Raw genomic sequence first — 24,419 nt, 5'->3', positions numbered from 1 at the left:
CCATCCTTCCACATGTACTTGATTGGCTGTAAAGCACTTTGAGATGACCTAAAGTCATGAAAAATACTATAGAAATAAAAATCTTTCTTCCTCCTTACCTTTTCCTTACTTTTTACTTTAGACTGACTTGTAAAGAATAAAAGTAGTTTCAGTAAATTTATACCATGTACATAAACATCCTGAGTAAGGTGTCACACTTCTAGGTGCGAGACCTGTTTGTAATGGCTCGAAAAAATGCTCCTTGTATCCTCTTCATCGATGAGATTGATGCAGTTGGAAGGAAAAGAGGTCGAGGTAATTTTGGAGGGCAGAGCGAGCAGGAGAACACACTAAATCAGTTATTGGTAGAAATGGATGGTGAGTACAATTTACTGGTATAACTAGATCTGTCTTTGGAATATGATGCTCTCTGTATGCTTTTTAATACATATATGTAGTGCATCAATTGTAAAATTTAACACCTATTAAATGCCATTTTAATGCAAAAACATGTATTCTTGGTTGCTTATCTGAGCTGACATTTGTGCATTTTGGACGGATAATTTCCCTTCTCACAAAGCTGAACTGAACTGACCTGACCCTAACCACATTTTCCCTTGCTCCATACTCCTCATCATGTTTAAGTCCTTCAAAGATTCTTTTATTCTTTGCTGAGATGTGAGTTTCACTAATAAGACCAGAAATTGATGGCTGTTCTCATTGATCTGAAAGTAAGGACATTTTGGAGGCAGTTAGGAGTCAGCCACATTGCTGAGAGTCAGCAGCCACATGGAGACCAGACCAGCTAAGAATGGCAGAACATTTTTATGAAGATTGATAGTTTCATGGTCAGTATTTCTCAGGCTGACTTTCAATTTCAGGTTTTATTAAATTTAATTCAAATGTCATCAACATGGATCTCTATATTACTATTCCAGTGGCATTACCACTATACCACCATCTAGGAGGACTTAGTGCAGGGCTTCTGTTGATGTCTGTGTTGAGGATGAGATTTGCGTTGGCTCAGTATTGTGATCACCATCTGAATAGATTCAACCAACAGTAACCCTTTTAAAATTACCCATTACTTCACCTGTGATTTTTCTGGCCAAGCAGTAGAGTCAGTTTTGAATGAGAAATGCAAGAGAAAAAGCCGTTTAGTGCAAGAATAGAGTTACAGGCCAAGGCACTGTCATTTTTACAACCAAAGCGGCACAGTTCAGGAGTTGAAAGGTCCCAGAAGCACGCTGGCAGTGACTGTGGAAAAGCAAGAGTGAGTTACGTGAGGGCATAGGGTGTCAAGTGGGTACGGCAGGGGAGGGTTAGGGTGGCAGGTTGAAAATGGGGTGGTTAGGGTCCAAGATAAGATTAGAGTGGTGCTGGAAAAGCACAGCAGGTCAGGCAGCATCCGAGGAGCAGGAAAATCGATGTTTCGGCAAAAGCTCCAAATCGGGAATGTTGCCTCAGAAGCTGTCTGATCCTGTGCTTTTCCAGCATCACTCTAATCTTGACTCTAATCTCCAGCATTGCAGTACCCATTTCTGCCTAGGGTGCCAGATAAGTTGAGCGCATGTGGTGTGGCAGAATGTTTTGTTTGGCAGGATCTGTGGTGTCAGGCCTGGGGTAGGGGGAGGTTGGTGGGGGCGGGGTGGGAGTGCCCTGGCTGCTTTTATATCTGGGAGCATGAGTTAGGAGTCGAAAGAGATGTACAAGGGTTTTTTTGTGCATTGGGTTGGCATTGTCAATGGTGAGTTGGGGGTCAATTCATAGTTACCCAGGAGTTAGTCAGTTTTTAATCCTGTAACTTTATCTAGGTGACTATTAATCTTAAGAGTTGAAATGCCCCACATTTTAAGGTACTTTTTCAGTTAATTCCAGATGCATTGAAGTTTTTCAACAGATTTCAATTTCCTGGTCAGTTCCTGTAGAGTCAGCTGTGCTGGGATCCTGCACAGTACTGGTGCACAACTCCAGTCTATGCTGTTCTAATAACTAAGCAGGTTAGCTGCAGTCACTATCTGTATTACAAATAATTATCTTATATTTGTATTGGCCACTTTACATGAATCATTATGGAAGGAAACACTATGTCATCACTTAGGCATTTATGCATTTTAAAACTGCAGTACAAACTGATGGCTGCAAAGGCCATGTTAGTACAGATGGTTCGTGAAAATCTATTATAAATATTTCAATTTCAGCATCATGCATGGTACATATAGGAACATTTTAAAACTGTACCTAAGTATTTTCTCTCAGATTTTCAAAGTGCTATTCATATCTACATCAACTTGACGGTGCATAGCCAAACTGGGGAATGATGGGTATTTTTCTCTACTGCATTAATTTGAATAAATGATTCTTGCTCAGGATAGGGTATTTCTCCAGTGGAGTATTTATTCTTGTGACATTTGGTTTTCACCTTGCTACCTCCCTTCCATTAGACTCCACCTCCTGATGCTGCCTGGCTTGCTGTGTTCTTCCAGCCTCCTTACATTTCACATGTTTCTGTGCAGCAGTACCTCCCCCGCTGAACCTCTGACTGCACTTCTTTGTTTAGCCACGAGATGATGCACAAGAATGATCAGCACTGATTTCCTGCCTACTGTGGCTGCAGATGCAAAATAAAATTCATGTGAATTTATGAACACCTCCATGAGAAGTTTTGATTCTCTCTTCCTTCCAGTCAAAGCTGCTGTACCTCTGCAAGGTTTCTGCTTCTTGCTATGCTAAAAATTGGGAACTGCAAAAGCAATTGTCATATTACTTCCTGCTGGGGCAATGGGCCTGCATTGTTTTGCAACTACAGCCTCATCTTACTTCCCTGTTTTAGCATTCTTAATGGCTTTCTCATTTCGGAGCTACTTCCAAATTGAATGCGAAAAATTGCAGTTATGCTTACAAAAAATGTAATTGTACTTTGACAAGGTTCCTCCAAATAGGAAACCTGCAACTGTTAAGTTCCTATGTGGGGAGGAATGAACTGGCTGTACTATTTTATTCATCAATTCCTTTGGTTCATTGCAACATGGTTAATCTATAATTGGTCTCTCTTCCTAAGAAAGGGTGCTCTTACCATAGAGGAAGTGCAGTGAAGGATTGCTAAGCTGATATCAAGGATTGCAAGACTTGTGTGAGGAGAGATGGGTTTGAGTGAACCTGTATTTCCTTGAATTTAGAGCGATGAGAAAGAATGAAATTTTAGCAGGGCTAGGCAAACCAGATCCAAGGAGGATGTTTCCCCACAGTTGGCGAATCTAGAGCCAGGGATCACAGTCTCAGAATATAGGTAAAGCATTTAAGACTGAGATTTATTCACATTTACATGGTGTTGAGATAGACGATTAGCCATGATCCTGTTGAATGGTGGAACAGGCTTGAAGGGTTGAATGGCCTATTTCTATTCCTATCTGTTTCTATAAATGATATCTTATTTTGTGAGTACCTTTCTCTCTGACCCAATTGAACTTTTATTATAAAGAAACCAATTAGGTCAGGCTTTCTTGAATTATGAAAAAGTGTGAATTAATTAGTTACTAAATATGCGAAGAACTAAAGCAGCATACATGTTCACACATTAGAAATAAGAGGCAAGTCCAAAAAGGTAAAAGTTTTTCACACCCACTAATGTGTGGATCATATTTTTAGATTAGATTCCCTACAATATGGATAAAAGCCCTTCGGACCAACAAGTCCACACTGACCCTCCAAAGAGTAACCCACCCAGACCCATTCATTTACATTTACCCTTGACTAATGCACCTAATACTTTGGGCAATTTAGCATGGCCAATTCACCTGACCTGCACTTTCTTTGTGATTGTGGGAGGAAACCAGACCAGACGTGGGGAGAATGTGCAAATTCCACACAGACAGTCACCTGGAGGTGGGAATTCACCCCGGGTCCCTGGCACTGAGGCATCAGTGCTAACCACTGAGCCACCATGCCGCCGCATTTTGGATAGGCTGAATAGTCTAGGTCTTTTCCCTAGGTTGGGTGAGTCAAAAACTTTAAAGTGAGAGCAGAAAGATTTAAAAGGGACCTCTGACATCTTTTTCATGCAGAGGGTGATGAGCATATGGAATGAGCTACCAGAGCGCGTGGTGGAGGCTGGTACAATTACAACATTTAAAAGGCATTTGAATGGGTATATGATAGGAAGGATTTAGAGGGATGTGGACCAAATGCAGGCAAATGAGACTAGATTTATCTAGGATATCTGGTCAGCATGGATGAGTTGGACCAAAGGGTCTGTTTCTGTGCTATACATCTATATGATTCTATATACAAATTGTTAGAGAAGAGCTGATAGTTGAATGTTGTGGCCTTTGCAGGGGAAGTTACCAGTATCTTTGATGTTGAGATTCTTGGTTGTGTAGGCTGATTGAAGTTTCATTGTCCTAATTCCTACAACATTCTGAGTCTCTGAGGGTGCTCCTTTAGTTAACCCTGCATAGCAGAGTAGCACAGTCTGTCAACTATGACTTTCGGAGCATGCTAATGCAAAATGCAGTCTAGTACACATCAAAGCATTCAGTCCCACTGATCCACTCCAGTCTGAAATTTTGTGAAGTATAGGTGAGAAAAGGCAGTTGCAGCAAGATTTAGGTAAATATTTTATTATTACACTTTTTTTGAAAGAGCTGTAAATTTTGAAGAAAAAACTAACTTGATATTCAAGAATCAAAGGAAGTTGCTCAGCTTGTGTTAGTTATGATAATCATATCAACCCTCCACTTACTCATCAAGAGGTATGAAATAAATATGGAAATGAAACTCAAAACAGGCAGAGTAACAGAAATTAGTTCGTGTTTTCCTGCTTTCCTGTTGTGTTCAGCTGTATGTTCCTGTTAGAGCACAGGAAAAGAAACACTGCTGACCTTGACGCACACAGATGTTATTGTTCTGCAAGGTTTTGAAAAGAAAAACTCATGATATGTGAGTAACACATTTGTGTGCATATTTTTATGGCTAGCTAACAGGAAGCAGACAGCAGATATAAATGGTCATGTTCATTTTATTTAATGTACTCATGGGATGTGGGCAAAATGACTGGACCAGTGTTTTTTAACTCATCCCTACTTGCCATTGAAAAAGTGGATGTGTGCTGCCTTCTTGAATCGGTGCAGTTCATGAGCCTCACAGCACCAGAGACCCGGTTCGATTCCAGCCTCGGGCAGTTGTCTGTGTGGAGTTTGCACATTCTCCCTGTGTCTGTGTGGGTTTCCTCCGGGTGCTCCGGTTCCCTCCCAAAGTCCAAAGATATGCAGGTCAGGTGAATGGGCATTGCTAAATTGCCCATAGTGTTAGGTGCATTAGTCAGAGGGAAATGGTTCTGGGTGGGTTACTCTTCAGAGGGTTGGTGTGGATTGGTTGGGCCGAACAGCCTGTTTCCATACCGTAGGGAATCTAATCTAAACTAAACTGTGTTGTACTTAGACCCACAATGCTGTTAGGAAGGGAATTCCAGGATTTTAACACAACAGCACAATGTATTTCCAAGTCAGGATGGTGATGGAGGGGAACTTGCAGGTGATGGTGTTCCCAAGCATTTGTTACCCTTGTCTTTGTAGATGGTAGTGGTTGTGGGTTTATAGAGTGCTGTCTGAGGAGCCTTGGGTGAAACTCTGTAGTGCATCTTGTAGATGGCACATGCTGCTGCCATTGAGTTGTGGTGGTGGGGGAGTGGATGTAGTGCTGATCAAGCAGCCTGCTCAAATGCTGGATGGTGTCAAGTTTCTTCAGTACCCTTGAAGCTGAATCCATCTATCACACTCCTGATTTGTAGATGGTGGAAATGCTTTGGGATGTCAGGAAGGGAATTACTCGCTGTAGGAATCCCACATCTTGTAGCTACGTATTTCTATGGCTAGTCCAGTTTCATTTCTGATAAATGATAACCCCCAAGATGTTGATGGAGATTTGACTGAAGGTAAAACCACTGAATGCAATTGATAGATCGTGTCTTATTGGAGTTGATCATTACTTGACATTTGTGTTGCCATTTTTCAGTCCAAACCTGGGTCTTGTCCAAGTCAAGCTACATTTGTACATGGACTGCAGCAGTCTTGAATACTGTGCAGTCATCAGTGAACATCCCCATTTCTGACCTTATAATGGCGTAGAGTGCATTGTCTAAGCAGATGAAGATGGTTGGGCATAGCAAAATACCCTGAGAAACTCCTGCAGAGATGTCCTGGAACTGAGGTGACTGATCTCCACAGCCGCCACCAACTTCCTTTGTACCAGCTATGAATCCAAACAGCAGAAAGTTTTCCCTCGATCCTCATTGATTCCAGTTTTGCTCGAGCTTCATGATGCCAAATACAGCCTCGATATCAAGAGCAGTCACTGCCTGCTCACTGCTGGAATTCAGCTTCTTTGTCCATGTTTGAATCAAGGCTGTAATGAGGTCAGAAGTTGACAAAAGCCAAACTGAGCGCCAGTAAGTAGATTATTATTGAGCGGGTACTGCTTACCAATTTGGGAAGGGGCCATACTGGATCTGGTGTTGGGGAGTGAGCCCAGCCAGGTGGTTGAAGTTTCAGGCGGGGATTACTTTGGGAATAGTGATCATAATTCCATAAATTTTAGAATACTTATGGACAAAGATGAGTGGTTCTAAAGGAAGAGTGCTAAATTGAGGAAGCGAGAGAGGAAATAGTTGGGACCGTAAAAGATATCTTTGCAGCATTCTTGAACATGGGTGAGGTCTGAGGACTGGAGAATTGCTAGAGTTTTTCCCCTTGTTTAAGAAGGCTAGCAGAGATAATCCAGGTAATTATAAACCAGTGAATCTGATGTCAGTGGTAGGGAAGCAGCTGGAGAAGATACCGAGGGATAGGATCTATTTATATTTGGAAGAAAATGAGTGTACTAGTGATAGGCAGTAGGTTTTGTGCAGGGATGGTTATGTCTTAGCAACTTAATAGAATTCTTTGAGGAAGTGACAAAGTTGATTGAGGGAAGGGCCATAAATGTCATATACATGGACTTTAGTAGGGCGTTTGATAAGGTTCCTCCTTGCGATGTTGATGGAGAAAGTGAAGTTGCATGGGGTTTAGGGTGTACTAGCTAGATGGATAGAGAAATGACTGGGCAACAGGAGACCAGGTAGTGTAGTAGTGGAAGGAAGTTTCTCAAAATGGAGAACTATGACCAGTAGTATTCCACAGGGATCCATGCTAGGACAACTGTTGTTTGTAATGTACATAAATGATCTGGTGGAGAGTATAAGTAATCTGTTTAGCAAGTTAGCAGATGTCACTAAGATTGGTGGAAGAGCAGATAGTGAAGAGCACTGTCAGAGAATGCAGCAGAATATGCATAGATTGGAGAGTGGGGTAGAGAAATGGCACATGGAGTTCAATCCAGGTAAATGGAAGGTGATGCATTTCGGAAGATCCAATTCTAGAGCAAAGTATACAGTAAATGGAAAAGCCCTGGGGAAAATTGATGTACAGAGAGATCTAGGTGTTCAGGTTCATTGTTCCCTGAAGGTGGCAACACAGGTCAGTAAAGTGGTCAAGAAGGTATACGATATGCTTTCCTTCATCGGATAGGGTATTGAGTACAAGAGTTGGCAGGTCGTGTCACACTTGTATAGGATTTTGGTTTAGCCACATTTGGATTACTGAGTACAGTTGTCACCACATTTACCAGAAGGATGTGGATGCTTTGGAGAGTGCAGAGGATGTTAACCAGGCTGTTGTTTTTTATGAAGGGTGCTAGCTGTGATGAGAGGTTGAGTAGATTAGGATTATTCTCATTAGAAAGACGGAGGCTGAGGGGGATCTAATTGAAGTCTACAAAATCATGAGAGGTATAGACAGGGTGGATAGCAAGAAGTTTTTTTTTCCAGAGTGGGGGACTCAATTACTAGGGGTCAGGAGTTCAAGGTGAGAAGGGAAAGGTTTAAGGGAAATATGCATGGGAAGTTCTTTTCGCAGAGGGTGATGGGTGCCTGGAATGTGAAGAGTTGGTGGAGGCGGGCACGATAGTGTCATTTAAGATGTATCTAGATAGGTTAATAAGTGGGTAGGGAGCAGAGAGATACAGATCTTTAGAAAATAGGTGACAGGTTTAGATAAAGGGTCTAGATTGGCACAGGCTTGCTGTGCCAAAGGGCCTGTTCCTGAGCTGTTATTTTCTTTGTTCTTTGATAGCATGATTGATGACAAGTTTCCATTTCGGCACCATGACTCAGTAGTTAATACTGTTGCTTCACAGCGTCAGAGATCTGGGTTCACTTCCACCTTTGGGTAACTGTATAGTGTTTGCACATTCTCTTCATGTTTGCATTGGTTTCCTCCCACATTCCCAAGGTGCAGGTTAGGTGAATTGGTCGTGCTAAATTGCCCACAGTGCCCAGGGATCTGCGGACCAGCCATGGTGGGAGTGTTGTGGATCTGGGTGGAATGCTCTACGGTGAGGACTCGATAGCGCAAGTGGCCTGCTTCCACACTGTAGGAATGCTATGATTCTTTAGCATTGATCGCAAAAAGACTGATTTTCCTATATCACACCATGTTGGATCTGTTCTGCTTTTTGTGTACAGAATATACTTGGGCAATTTTCCACATTGTCACTTAAATCCTAGTGTTGTATCTGTACTGGAACAGCTAAGCTAGGGGTATGGCAAGTTCTGAAGCACAAGTTCTCTGTACTGTTGCTGAAATATTGTCGGGGGCCAAATATCTTTGTTATCCAGTGCATACAATCCTATCTGGTATCAGATGGAGTGAGTTGAATCAAAAGGATATGAGGTGCTGATTGAAACATATAGAGTTGAAATGATGATACTTCTCAGGAGAATCTAAAGCTAGGGTTTGTATGTCATATTAACAAGAGCTTTATTGAGAGTGTTACTGTTTTTTTGTTTGGCAGGATTCAACACAGCAACCAATGTGGTGGTTTTGGCCGGCACGAACCGCCCAGATATCCTGGACCCTGCACTGATGAGGCCCGGTCGATTTGACAGACAAATTTTCATTGGTAGGTCTGACCCATGCTATTTGCTTTATTTATTCTGAGGCAAGCTGACACCAGTAGAATGTATCTTGTGCAAAAGCACGTGAGAGTGTAAAGCACAAGGACATGAGATAGGAGCAGACCATGTGCTTTCTCAAGCCTACTCAGTCATTCCACACAATCATGTCTGATCTTGAACTTCCATTTTGTTTTCCTGCCCACTCCCCATATCCCATGATCCCTGAGAAATCAAAAATCTACCAATCCCAGCCTTGAATCTACACCTCTCTGGATAAAAAAATTTCAAAGATTTGCAACCTTTTATATGAAGAAATTTCTTCTTATCTCAGACCTAATGATCATCTCCTTATTCTGATTCTGTGTGCCCACATTTTAGATTCCCTAGCCAACAGAACAGAATATTACACAAAATGCTGGAGAAACTCAAGGTTTGGCAGCATCTATGGATAGAGAAACTGTTCTGAAGAAGAGTCATTTTAGACTTGAAATATTAATGGTTTCTGTTTTCACAGATGCTCCCAGACCTGCTGAATTTTGCCAGCATTCTTTGTGTTTGCTTCAGGTTTCCGGCATCCACAGTTTTTGCCTTTGTCTTTCAGAATTTTGCAAGTTTCAGTTAGATAACCTCTGGTTAAAAGAAAATCTTCTCATCCCAGGAACCAATCTAGTGAATCTTTTCCATAACAATCAAAACCTGTATAGCCCATCATTAAATATTGAGACCAAAATTTCACAAAGCCCAGTGGAATTGTAGCGAGGCGTCTTTATTTTCTAATGCTCCATGAAGGCCAACAGGCCATTTGTTTTTCCAAATGTTTCCTGTACCTACATGTTTCATTTCTGTGCTCCTAGCATGAGCGCACTCCTGTTTCTCTGAACACCAACATTTAGAAGTTTCATACTTTTTTAAGAAATGCTCTGTTTTTCTATTATGTTGAAAGTTACTAACCCCTAACTTCTCACATTCTACTCCATTTACTATCTCATTGCCCACTTGATTAATTTGTCAGAATTTCTTTACAGCCTTTCTGTGCCCTCACAGCTTAGCTTTCTACCTAACTTTATGGCATAAACAAAACAAATATTGAAATTTGAAATGTGCACATTTGGTTTAATGTTTACAAAATAATTCATGGAAAGCTATGTGCTGGGTTCGAGATGCTATTCTCTTTGTCCAGTCCAAAGGACAGCTTGTCTTGCAGCTAGACTTTAGGTTACAGTAAGAGATGGAAGGAGTAGCCACTGGGATAACATCTCCATTCCCGTCAGTGCTGTAGCCTAAACAAAAATCTACCAACTTGTGAACTTCTGTGCAACATACCATTCTTAGAGTAGAAATCATTCCTCTGACAAAACCGTTTTGTCATCCCGACCACCCTCCATGCTGTCAGGCAGTATGGAGGCAAACTTTTAAATTATTACCTTATGGAAAGAACAACTGGAAGACCCACTATTCTTGCATTCAGGCTCCCAACCCAAAATTCATCTTGATGCTTTGTGTCCAGTATTTCAGATTAGCTTGGTTTTCTGATCCAGCTCAGCAACTAATGATCAACTTAGGCACGCACATGGGAGTTGCGTTTTTTAAAATTCACTCATGGGTGCCAGTATTTATTACCTGTTCCTAGTTGCCCTTAAGAAGGTAGTGGTGTGCTGCCTCCATGAACCGCTGCAGCCCATATGCTGTAGATAGACCCATGCATCGCAGACTCCAGTCGGGTGAGGCTAAGATCGCAGTTGGTGAATGGCACTGAGTGGCTCACCTTTCCTCACTCTATTGGAAAATGCAATCATTTGGGCAGCACGGTGGCACAGCGGTTAGCACTGCTGCCTCACAGTGCCAGAGACCCGAGTTCAATTGCCACCTCACGCAACTGTCTGCGTGGAGTTTGCACATTCTCCCCATGTCTGCTTGGGTTTCGTCCGGATGCTGCGGTTTCCTCCCACAGTCCAAAAGTGAGCAGGTTAGGTGAATTGACCATGCTAAATTGCCTGTAGTGTTAGGTGAAGGGGTAAATGTAGGGGAATGGGTCTAGGTGGATTGCTCTTCGGAGGGTCGGTGTGGACTTGTTGGGCCGAAGGGCCTATTTCCACACTCTAAGTAATCTAATCTAATCTTAAGGTAGAGTGCTTGCAAATTTGTCCTGCTTACAAAACTGTACTCGGGAAAGAATTGGGAGGCTCTAAATGAGTGTGAAAATTGGATTTTTTTTGTTTACGAATCCATACAGGCCCTTCGGCCCAACAAGTCCACACCGACCCTCTGAAAAGTAACCCACTCAGACCCATCCCCTTACATTTACCCCTAACTAACCTACATATCCCTAAACACTATGGGCAATTTAGCATGGCCAGTTCACCCTCACCTGCACATCTTTGGACTGTGGGAGGAAACCCACGCAGACACGGGGAGAATGTGCAAACTCCACACAGATAGTGCCTGAGACCAGAATTGAACCCAGGTCCCTGGCACTGTGAGGCAGCAGTGCAGCCCCAAAATTTTAAAAATGAATTAAATATAGATTGGTCCCAGGTGGTTGTTATAAACTATGTGAAACCTGCAATTTCAGGGAAATCCAAAGAGAAACCCTCTGTTCAATATTGTGGTCATGGTTTGGCTTAAGCTGGGCAAACTGACACAGTTTGTATTAATTCCAATCTGGAGGCTAAGTCTGTGCCCTTGCATATTTTATATTCTATCTTTTTTTTTAATCAAGCATTTTAGTGGATAGAATAGAACGAAATGTACCTTGCATATGCTGCTTTTTCATTCTCACCTGGAAAAGGATGTGTGTTAAATTGAGTTTCTCAGCCTGGGCAGGGAAAAGTGGGAGACCTGTTAATCAGACCTGCTCTTGTGAATTTCTAAATGACATCATACTTCTAGAAAATTATTGAAGCAGACAATGAGTAGATTGTGTTGATACATCCTTTTACTTAAAGCCCTCCGTACTAATTTTTCCCTCTTACTTCTGTCTTTATAAAGGACCACCTGATATTAAAGGAAGGGCTTCGATTTTTAAAGTTCACCTCAAACCTTTAAAATTAGCAACTTCTATCAAAGGGGAGAATTTGGCAAGAAAATTAGCAGCGTTGACTCCTGGATTTACAGGTAAGTGTTAATTTTTGTCAATAGGTAATGCAGAAACAATTCCCTCCTATCAAAATTGCAGCAATTATAGTTGCACCCATTAATTTTCTGAAGCTCATTTATCAATCTTACAATTAAATTTATATATCTTCTCCAAAAAATCATAAGACTACTTTTTTCTACTTGGTCTTCCTCACTGCCGACTCAACCTTAAGAGAATCGTGAACTAGCATTCCCAAGTCCCTTTGTGTTTCAGATTTCTAAAGCCTTTCCCTGTTTAGAAAATAGTCTACTCTCTATTCTTCTTGCCAAAGTGCATAGTCTTTCCCACATTGGGCACAAAAATGGCAAATGGAATACCATCTCCTAGCCTGTTCAAGTCCTTCGAGAAAATCCTTGCATCCTCAACACCACATGTATTGCCAACTATCTTTGCGCCATCTGCAAAGGAAGTTCCATGATTTTGACCCAGAAGCAAAGGAATATTTCCAAGTCAGGATGCTGATTTGTTTGGAGAGCAACTTGCAGGTGGTGATGTTCCCTTGTATATGCTGCCCTTGTTCTTCTAGATACATGAGGTCATGGTGGAGGGAGTGATTATATGTGGATATGGTGTTAATCAAGTGGTTTGCTTTTCCTGAATGATGTCAAGCTTCTTGAATGTGGTTGGAGCTACATTCATCCAGGCAAATGGGGGGTATTCCATCGCACTCCTGACTTGGGCCTTATAGATGATGGACAGGAGTGCCATGGATCTGCTTGAAAATGACAGTAGATGGGAACATTTACGGCCCATAGTCACTGGTTAAACTGGAGTCTGTGGGCATCTAAGGAACAATGTCCCCCAAATAACTGGAATCATACCCGTCCTAAAGGAGATATTAGCAATTGTTGGAAATCAATAATCTTAGCTGCAGGACATCATACAGTATTCCTCATGGTACTATTCTAACCCCTTCTACCCTCAGTTACTTCATTAAATACTATCCTCCATCATAAATGCAGATAATCCAACTGTGTTTAGTTCTATTGCAATTTCTCAGATAATGAACCAACTCTTGGTTGCCTGTTACAAGACCTGGACAGCATTCATGCGTGGGAAGATAAGTGACACGTGCTCAGCAATGATCATCTCCAACAATGGAGAATCTAACCCCTTGACAGTGAATGGTGTTACCATTGTTAAACCCCAAAACATCAACATCTTAGGAATTGAGCAAAAATTAACTGGACTAGCCATGTCAATGCTGTGGCAATTGGGGAAGTAATGAGGCAGGTTATTATTCCTGGGGCTGTGTCTCCATCTTGGATGTTTCAATTGAGCCAGCTTCTTAGGGTAGAGATGTTCAGACTTCCATTATTCCATTATCTGCAAAGGTGATTCCAGTTTTAATTTTAGGATTATACCCCCTTGTAGATTCCACATCAGAGGCAGTACATCAAATCCTCGTTGTCCGTGGGGAATAGGAGCACAAACTTTCTGCAGAAAACAAAAAACGTGGATACCACTCTTGTTACGACATGGAATAAACTCTCCTGCTTTATTTAAACCAGTCTCACAGAAAAGATTTATCCCGTGTAGTAATCTGTCAAGATTTGAGTGGCCAAGAACTATGTAAAGTAAAAATTAACAACTTTATTTCTTAAAGTATAACAGAGTAAAATTAACTAACAACTATTTACCATTCCTCATTCTAACCTATCAGTTACCTTCCCTTCTATAATACTAGTCCAATAAAACTCCCAATTAAGATTTACAAAGCAACACTTCTTATCTCAAAACCAGGCAGCTGTAGGCTCTTGTCTTCGGATCTTCCTGTGTCATCTTTCCTCCTTGTTAGGAATTTCTGCATCACAGGTTTCTGATTGAGAAAGTACTTTTCAGACATTTTTTCAAGTAGTCTGTTACATGCTACAACTTGGCAGTTCTCCTCTCAACTGTTCAATTTTTCCCTAGTTTTGTACCCCAGGGCATTGGATTGTGTCATTGGCTCTTAAGATTGTCAGTATACTCAATCCAAACTGGATTGGAGTTTGATATTTTTCGGGGTATAATTTAAACTGATCGGCCGAATTCAAGTTTGTTTTTGTCTCCAGGCAATAAGCTAATCGAGTTTTGTGACTGAGTGTTACATTGTTACCTTATTGAGAATACATGGTGCTGTGTCTGGTAGTTCTGCTGCTTTAACTCTCTTAAGAGGTACACCACATCTTCAGAACACCTGTCCCCTTCAGAAAAAATGAACCATCATAATGAAAAGATGGCGCCTTTTTTTTCTACCTTTTTAAACACCTGACCCTAACATGCCAATAACTTTCATATAAGTTCACCTTAACTTCTCCCTGTATACATAGGTATACAAAAAACATAGAGTTTACATGAGATTTGTCTTTATTCAATCAGTTAAATCCGCAATACGACATGTATGATTTTTAAATTAAAAGTCTGTAATGTCAAGACTCCAACGAAATAGTCTCATTCTTATCTTTGAAACGTTCTAAGAATGTAAGCGGATTGTGGTCCGTGTACACAACCGTCTCTGACACATGCACATTAAAATGCTATAAGGCCAGTACCAAACTCAAAAATTCCTTTTCAATTCTGGAGTATTTCCTCTGGTGGATGTTGATCATCTTAGAAACGTAACCAACTGGCATTTCAGTCCCATCCTCATCTTCCTCTAGGAGTACAGCTCCAACTCCAATGTCACTAGCATTGATGGTGACTTTAAAAGGTTTTGAAACATTTGGTATGGCTAAAACTAGCTTGGTGGTTAATATTGATTTCAAATGGTCAGATGCCTCCTGGCATAGTTTCGGTGGACAGAACATTGTGATGTTCTTCAGCAAATCAGTTAACAGTGCCACTAAATTGCTGAAGTTTAGAACAAACTTTCGATAGAGTTCGTTGAGTCCTAAGAATCAAAGCACCTCTTTCTTTGAGGTTGGTCATGGAAATTCCTCGATAACCTTAGTCTTTGCGTTCCATGGGGTCAACCTTCCATGACCGATTTTATGTCCCAAGAATGACACCTCTGCTTTTGTGAATTCAGTTTTATTTAAGTTTATCACTGGTATAGCTTCTCGTAGTCATTCAAAGAGCTCTGCCACCTGTACCATGTGATCTTTTCAGGACTTACTAAAGATCACTACATCGTCCAAATAGACTGCACAGCCTGTTAACCCAGCTCCATCTCTGTTCATGAGTCTTTGGAATCTGGCGGGCAAGTTCTCCATTCCAAAGGGCATCACTTTAAATAGATATAGCCCATCTAGGGTTACAAACACAGAAATTTATTTTGCTGTCTCCGATAAAGGTACCTGCCAGTACCCATGCATTAAGCCCAATATGATGTAACTGGCTTGTCCGATTTTCTCAATACAGTCCTCCAATCTAGGAATTGGATATGAGTCTGATTTTGTAACGGTGTTGACCTTGGGATAATCCACACAGAATCGTTGAGTCCTGTCTGATTTGGGAACTAAGACGATCGGCGAACTTCACTCGTTCTGGCTTGGTTCGATAATGTCTTTCTCGAGCATGGCTTCCACCTCCATCTGGACCTGTCTGGCTTTGAAAGAATTAAGCCGATATTTTATTGGAGCAGTACTCCCTACGTCTACTTCATGTACAACAGCCTTAGTCCTCCCCAACTGATTCTTACACATCCTTATACTGTAGTAACAAATCTTTCAAATCCATTCTATGCTGCTGAGACAGTTTACTAATGTATCCCACTCCTCAAGGACGACTTCATTTTTTTAATCTATTTTGAGGCACCTCAAAATCTATATCATCTGGATTTAATTTCTCACTCTGCGGGACAGTAACTAACACCTGTTTCTCCAATTCTTTCTCTCTAGTGCAATATGGTTTCAACATGTTCACATGACATACTCTATACCTTTTTCCTATCTGACATCTTTACTAGATAGTTCACCTGACTCAACTTGATGGGGACCACTAAACCTGGCTTTGAAGGGATTTCCTATCATTGGTAACAGTATTAACACATTATCCCCTTGGGAAAACATCTGAGTCTCAGAGCTTTTATCTGCCACCTGCTTCATTCTACTCTGCGCCTTCTTTAGGTGCTGTTTAGCTAACTCACCTACTCGATTTAATCTCTTCCTCATCTCCGATATATAATCTAATTGTGAGATCTCCGACTTTGGTCCTGTCAGTCTTCTGCGTCGGATTTTATCATTGGCTTTTAAGATTGTCAGTATACTCAATTCAAACTGGATTAGAGTTTGATATTTTCCGGGGTATAATTTAAATTGATTGGCCAAATTTGAATTTGTTTTTGTCTCCAGGCAACGAGCTAATTGAGTTTTTCGTTTGAGTGTTACATTGTTACCTTATTGAGAACATTTGGTGCTGCATCTGGTAGTTCTGTTGCTTTTAACTCTCTTAAAGGTACACCCGCATCTTCATAACACTCTTAATAACCCTCATCTGAACAACTCAATCAGGCCAGATGCCTTAATGAGGGAAAAAAAATGGGTTCTCACGAATGCATGGATCCGCAGGTTATGAATCAGCAGATAACAAGGACTGAGTGTAGTTCCACTGGATCTGTCAATGATGGAACTTGTTATGATGAAAATGTAGGTTTACTTCCCAATGAATGTTGTTTTCTGCCAGTGAAGACTTTTACTTTTGGAATGTCTTACTAGAAGTGAGTTATGATTCTGTGCTTTTTAATTTGACTTCCTTCAGGAGCTGACATTGCGAATGTATGTAATGAAGCTGCTTTAATAGCTGCCAGGCATCTATCTGAAGCCATTGTACAGAATCACTTTGAACAGGCCATCGAGCGTGTAATTGGAGGTAAGGTTATCCATGATCTAAATATTGATACATCATCAGCAACATGTAAAGCATCAGTGCTGAAACAATGAATTCACGCACAAATAACATCTGCACCCGCACTTATGATATTTCAATAAATTATGCAAAGAACTGGTCACGTTTGTTGAAACATAGGCCAAGTTCTCATTCTAATAATACAAATTACCTACCTGAACTGTGTAAGGAAAATAATCCAAAGAAATGATCACCCAGTGTGCTCCCTCGTATCTTGTCAAAAATAAGTTGTGTTTCCAGTTGATGGTAGAGAAAGACACCAAAGTGAAAGTTAGCTTGATATAGACCATAAGTTTTATTTTTATTTTTTGTTTCCCATGGCGATCAGGCACTGAACATATTCATAAAGGCTGCCAATGTACTTTTAACAAAACAATATCAAAAGAATTACACAAAAAAAAACTATATTAAATATACAAGAACTATTGGAACAATATCATTTCAGCTTTCAAAAAGATTAATTTCTTTGATCCCAGCAATAACCTTTCTAACACTCTACCTCACTGAAGAGTCACACCTTTCTTCACACTAACGCACTTGCACAGTTGGCATGACAGTCATCAATTTCCTTTTGGTAAATTGCTGAGAGTTCACTTGATCCTTTTTTTTTTTAATGAATGTCTCTCTTCAAGACCCTTACAACAAACTACTAACTCAGTTCATTATGGCTTTACGTGTGTTCCATAAACACTTATCTTCACCAGCCCTGTAGCACGGGCTTCCTTCTACTTCAGGAGTTTTCTTCTCACTCAACTCTGGCATTCTCCCACACCCTAACTGCTTGGAGACCACTAAAAACCGCAGGCTGATACCACGTGATTTCTCCCTGCATGAACTTGTTTTTGTTCCACCCCTCCAGTCTCTTTGGAGATTGTAAAACTGAACAGATTTAAGCAGAGGCAATGTCCTAATGGTGCTGTCACTACCCTACTAATCCAGAGAGCACGTAATGTTCTGGGGACCCTGGTTTAAATCCTGCCATTGTCAATTGTGAAAAATCCATCTAGTACACCCTGTGGTAGGTAAGGAAACCACCACCCTTACCTGGTCTGGCCTACATGAGAGTCCAGATCTATAGCAATGTCACTAACTCTTAAATGCCCACTGGGCAGTTAGGGATGGACAATAAATGCTGGCTTTGCCCGTGATGCCTGACAGAAAAAAGAAAACTCCAGACTGTGAAAACTTAGCAATTATATCCCCAACGGTTAGTTGTCTGTTTGCATAAAATTACATGACTTCTGGTCAATGCTGCTTTGAACTTGGTGTTCAAGATGTCATTCTGACCATTTGTGGTATGATTGCATAGTTTGAAGTACGCTTCTTATATTGTTGCAGCAAAAATAAAAGCTGCTTGAAATCAAATAAACATTGAAAATGTCATAAGCATTCAAGTTAGTCAGCATCTTTGAGTGGGAAAGTTAGTTAATTTTCAGGTGTATTCCCTCTGCTGGAAGACAATACATAATGGGATTGTAAAAGAAACAGAATAAAAGGGAGAGAATGTAATCACTTACAAGAGAAAACAGGGAACAAATAGGAAGGTGGCAGGCATAATATGAGGCTGAAAAATGAAAGACATTTATGAAATATGATGAATTTTATGGACAAAACTGGAAATGCAAACTGAGTTCCAGTAGCATGAGTGAAGGGAAGAGGAGCTTGATGCCAAAGCTGCAGACCGTCTGCCAGCATTGCATTGTGACCGCGGGTCTTCAGCCCAATATCCCAACCACTCTTCCAAAGTACTCAAACATCAAGGCGCCCAATGCCAGAAACAGGAAGGACTAGTTAGTTTATTAAAGACGTTATTAAAAAGATGACAGCATGTCTAGTAAAAGAGGAAGTACAGCTCTTCAAGTTTTCATTGAGCTTCATTGGAGCTTTCAAACAAGCAACAATCAAGAGGTCACTGGAATTGGTAATTGAAATGGTGATAGAATGCATCTCGGAGAAATTCTGAAAAACAGTCATCCAACAGTCAATCAGTCCAAAGATGTGCAGGTTAGGTGGATTGGCCTTTCTTGAATTGTCCATAGTATTCAGGGTAGGCGAGGTGAGTTAACAATGGTAAATGTGGGGTTATGAATATGGTAGAGGATTTGGTCTGGATGGGATGCTCTTCAGAGGGCTGGTGTAAACTCAATGGGCTGAATGGCCTCCTTCCACATTGTAGGGATTCTGTGAATCTATATTGTCTCCCTAACCTGAGATTTGGATCCCAGGAAGCGAATGGGTTCGGAACCATTTCTTGTTCTGAGATTCCACATGGAGTCTGTCTAAGTTTACTGTTTCTTATTTCAGAGCAATCTTCTGCACTCTTCCACCAAAGCTCTATGGCTCAGTTGAGAGTGTGCTTGCCTCTGAATTACAAGGTTCTGGGTTCAAATCCCACCCCAGGATTTGAGCTCAGAATCAAAGCTGACACACTAATGCAGTATTTCTGTAATGTGGGAACTTTGTTGAAAATGCCATCTTTTAGATTTTCCAATAAGCTGAAGTCCCCTCTTGGGGGATAGATATAAAACATCCCATTTTAATATTTCAAAGGAGAGCAGGATACTCTGGCCAATATATATTGTCCTGGCTAATATTTATCCCTAAATTAGTATTTCAAAAATATTATCTGGTTATTGCAAGGTTCCCCATGGGAGACTGATTAGCAAGGTTAGATCTCACTGAATGCAGGGAGAACTAGCCATTTGGATACAGAACTGGATCAAAGGTAGAAGACAGAGGGTGGTGGTGGAGGGTTTTTTAAGACTGTAGGCCTGTGATCAGTGGAGTGCCACAAGGGTCAGTGCTGGATCCTCTACTTTTTGTCATTTATATAAATGATTTGCATGTGAGCATAACAGGTAGAGTTAGTAAGTTTGCAGATGACACCAAAATTGGAGGTGTAGTGGACAGCAAAAAAGGTTACCTCAGATTACAACAGGATCTTGATTAGACGGGCCAGTGGGCTGAGAAGTGGCAGATGGAGTTTAATTCAAATAAATGTGAGGTGCTGCATTTTGGGAAAGTAAATCTTAGCAGGACTTATACACTTAATGGTAAGGTCCTAGGGAGTGTTGCTGAACAAAGAGACCTTGGACTGCAGGTTCATAGCTCCTTGAAAGTGGAGTTGCAGGTAGATAGGATAGTGAAGAAGGCATTTGGTACGCTTTCTTTTATTGGTCAGAATATTGAGTACAGGAGTTGGGAGGTCATGTTGCGACTGTGCAGGACATTGGTTAGGCCACTGTTTGAATATTGTGTGCAATTCCGGTCTCCTATTTATGGGAAAGATGTTGTGAAACTTGAAAGGGTTCAGAAAAGATTTACAAGGATGTTGCCAGGGTTGGAGGATTGGAGCTATAGGGAGAGGCTGAACAGGCTGGGACAGTTTTCCCTGGAGCTTTGGAGGCTGAGGAGTGGCCTTAGGGGTTTACAAAATTGAGGAGCATGGATAGGGTAAATAGGCAGTCTTTTCCCTGAGATCGGGGAGTCCGGAACTAGAGGGCATAGGTTTTGGGTGAGAGGGGAAAGATATAAAATAGACCTAAGGGGCAACTTTTTCACGCAGAGGGTGGTATGTGTATGGAATGAGCTGCCAGAGGAAGTGGTGGAGGCTGGTATAATTGCAACATTTAAGAGGCATTTGGATGGGTATATGGATAGGAGGGGTTTGGAGAGATATGGGCCGGGTGCTGGCAGGTGGGACTAGATTGGGTTGGGATATCTGGTCGGCATGAACGGGTTGGACTGAAGGGTCTGTTTCCATGCTGTACATCTCTGTGACTCTATTGCCACATCTCCACATCCTTTTAAGATGATCCCGAGTACAGATTGATTACCATGTTTCCTAACTTATTAAAGTTCAAAAGGCTACACTTAAGCATTACATAATTGATTGTAAACTTCTTTGCAGTGTTCAGTAGTCATGGATTTATAAATGTGAGTCTTTATTTTCAGCTCAGATGAACAGCAAATTTAATTTTTTAAAAATCGAGAATGTGCAGACTTCTGTCCATAATATTGGCAAATAACTTGGACCTTCACTGGAACTCTCACTTGGCAACAGCTAAAATAATGAAAAGGGCTGAGATTATAGTGCAGAGCCACCACATCAGGAAGGGTTCAGGTAGAAGCAGGGGATAGTGAGGTGTATGGTAACAACTCTTCTTGCTGAGCCTCCCAGTGGTAATGCAGGAACCCAAAAGAATGCTATTATTTACTTTTTGTGTTGCATGCAGACGTGAATGGCAAACTCACTTAATCCTGATTTGAAGTCACTTTGTGTAAATTGTAAGTCATTAAATATTTCATTGATTTGGTTGTGTCATCAGCATTCTGTTGCAAAAGAAGCAGTTCTGCAGAAGTGATGCATTCTTATTCAGGAATGAATGTTTCCTCCACCTAAAATGTTCACTGAAGGAATATTTTGTGTTTGTGAATGTTTGTACTTTGTAACATTTTCTCCTCAACCTTTAACTTAGGGCTGGAAAAGAAAACTCAGATTCTACAGCCTGATGAGAAAAAAACGGTAGCATATCATGAGGCAGGCCATGCTGTTGCTGGATGGTTCCTGGAACATGCTGACCCTTTGCTGAAGGTGAGATAAGTTAAAGCAAATATTACAGTGCTAAATAATTTCTTTGAGATTTCTGCTGTGCACCTCGAGAGACTTGTTCCAGAATATCCTTAAAAATATTCAGTGCTAACTCAGTTGAGTGAATATTCCTATTCGAGCAATAAATTGTGTAATAATATATGGAGAACTTTTCCAAATGATCACCAAGAGACAGATATAATTTCTTGAGCACACATTTCGGAGAGAAAAAAAACATTTGGTAGTGACTGGCAAAACTGAGGCTAGCAGAGCATGAGGGAGACAAAGAAAAAAAATGCATTGCTAGTTTAAGAAACCGAGCAAGTGAGAGATTTGCTAACATGATGCCTGGATAAACAGAATATATTGCAATGTATTTCTTAGTTTAAGATACCTATCTATTTAAATTTACAATTGCAGAATATTCTGTAGTTCAGGGCTTGCATGTTGATGACAATCGCAAAATGTTGCTGAAGAGTTTTGTTTTGAGGTCTCATTAGGACAAATGCAGGGTTACCAGGTTTCAAGCAATCACAACACTTTACAGGAAGAAAGGGTGCTGATTAGTTGGTAGGCCAATTCTGGCTGATGCATTGTCATATTGAAAACAAAGGGCAACTTTATACTCCACAAGCACTGCTGCTGCTGTTACCTCATAGTGCCTCATGAATGCCACAAGCAGTTATTTATTGTACACAAAAACGCAAGACAAATCCAACAAGGCCACTTACCATCCCAACATTCTACTTTCCATCACTGGTGCTTGGTTAGCAATAAACTGTTCACTGATGTCAGTTTGGGTTCCTCTCTGTCTAATCTTCTGCTGCTCTCATTACAGCCTTAGTTCAGCACGGATAAAAGAGCAACATTAAACGTTTTCATTAAAACGTTCACATCGTAAGGGCATCATAAGAGGCAATGGAAGAGATTTACAGGGAATGGAGCAACAAACATACACTGAGAAATTTTTACTGTGTTTATTTTTAGGTATCCATCATACCTCGTGGGAAAGGACTTGGTTATGCTCAGTATTTACCCAAAGAGCAATATCTATATAGTAAAGAACAACTTCATGACCGAATGTGTATGACACTAGGCGGACGAGTTGCTGAACAAATCTTTTTTGGTCGAATAACTACAGGGGCACAAGATGACTTAAGGAAGGTTACCCAGAGTGCCTATGCTCAGGTATGTTGTTAGTCCAACAACTTTGATAAAATATAGTGTGTTTCAGTTTTTCTATTTCAGTTTACTCCGCAACAGTGTTTCTGCACATTGTTAATTCCTAATAAACTGCAAACCCCATTTATGCATAAACATTTATATATAGAGTATCTTGAAACTTTTCTTGTTTCAATTTGACTGTCTTCTGTAAATTTTCAACCAAGTGTTTGGTTAAACAATATGCTCATCGTTAAAATCTATATCAGTCCATCTCAGACTGGGAGGATGGACAAACTGCAATATAATTTAGATTCCAAATTTGACAGCGTGTACAAAGGAACTAAGGAGGAATGATACCTTAAATTCCTCATGTTAACTGCTTTGAATGACAGGAAATGAATCACTTTGACTTCAGGTGTCAGCCTTTAACTCCTGAATGGTGACCCCCTATCCCTCACACACTTCCCTGCATATAATGTACATCATCTAGCGTAGTCCTATTCTGTTGCTTACATGAATTTCACCCCTTTTCATATATTAACTGAATGAAAAGCTGAACTGCTGAGGTAACTGGTTATTTTATACAAATACATCAGTCCAGTCTTGATCGTGTAGTGTCATAGCACAGAAACCATAGTCTAACCCGTCCATGCTGACCATGTATATCTTGGCAACGTTCTCGTAAATCATTTTTTGTACCCTTTGTTTTAACAACATCCTAAAGTGGGGAGACCAGAATTGTACGCAGTCTTGTCTAGCCACAATGTCCCAACTCCTATACCCGGTGCACTGACAAATAAAGGCAAGGATGCCAAATGCCTTCACCACCCTATCGACCCACGCTGCCACTTTCAAGGAACAATGAAACTCTCTGTTACCAACACTCCCCAGGGCTTTACCATTACCAATGTAAGTCCTACTTGGTTTCCTGTTCTAAAATGCAACACCTCCCATTTATCAAAATTAACCTCCAATCTGTCACTCCTTGACCCATTGGCCCATCTGATCAAGGTGTCGTTGTATTCTTAGATAACCTTCTTCACTGTTGACTATACCACCAACTTTGGTGTCATCTGCAAACTTACTAACCATACCTCCTATGTTCACATCCAAGTGATAGATATAAATGACGAACAGCAATGGACCCAGAACCGATTCTTGTGGTACACCATTGGTCATAGTTCCCCAGTCTGAATAGCAATCATCTACAATTACCCTCTGTCTTCTACCATGAAGCCAATTTTGCATCCAATTGGCTACCTCTTGCTGGATCCCATGAGATCTAACCTTACTAGCCAGTACACCTTGTCAAAGGCCTTGCTAAAGTAATCAAACGGCAAACTAATGTTTCTACACATCATCATTTCACCCATTTGATATGACCTAGAAGTATTTGTATTTCATTACAGCTCATCATTTTCCAGTCCCTCATACAGCTGTGACTTTGCTGCTTTTCACTATCCTGTGCGCAATCATCCTTGTTACATGAAAAAAGGTTCTTTTGTCTTAGGCCACTGATCCTGAGATCTGCAACTTAATTTCCTGTGCAGTTAGCTTCAGTTAATAATGTAACAAATAGTGAAAGATGGATTCGTTTCTCTGAATTCCCTGCAATTCCTAGTGAGGTGGCCTACCAGTAGTTTGGATCACCTGACCCCCAATCTTCTCTCTAACCCCACTTGTACACCACTTTTGATTTTAAGTAACTTTGTTAGATCTTCATAGTTTCAATT

General features: G+C 40.8%; 1 protein-coding gene across 2 annotated transcripts in view; it reads left to right on the top strand.

Moving 5' to 3' along the window:
* The window catches only part of afg3l2 (AFG3 like matrix AAA peptidase subunit 2), a 60,626-nt gene that overhangs the window by 30,224 nt on the left and 5,983 nt on the right, over positions 1 to 24,419 (top strand). For both annotated transcript variants that reach the window (XM_043687726.2, XM_043687727.2), the window contains exons 10-15: positions 204 to 357; positions 8,866 to 8,973; positions 11,957 to 12,082; positions 16,785 to 16,895; positions 21,410 to 21,525; positions 22,510 to 22,710. In XM_043687726.2, coding sequence (XP_043543661.2) covers positions 204 to 357; positions 8,866 to 8,973; positions 11,957 to 12,082; positions 16,785 to 16,895; positions 21,410 to 21,525; positions 22,510 to 22,710 — 816 coding nt within the window. The remainder of the gene's footprint in view (positions 1 to 203; positions 358 to 8,865; positions 8,974 to 11,956; positions 12,083 to 16,784; positions 16,896 to 21,409; positions 21,526 to 22,509; positions 22,711 to 24,419) is intronic.

Source organism: Chiloscyllium plagiosum, unplaced genomic scaffold, assembly GCF_037043375.1.
Source record: "Chiloscyllium plagiosum isolate Xiang-an unplaced genomic scaffold, Cpla_swu_hap1 HiC_scaffold_4, whole genome shotgun sequence".
Classification (NCBI taxonomy): Eukaryota; Metazoa; Chordata; class Chondrichthyes; order Orectolobiformes; family Hemiscylliidae; genus Chiloscyllium; species Chiloscyllium plagiosum.
This window is presented reverse-complemented; position numbering and strand designations above follow the sequence as displayed.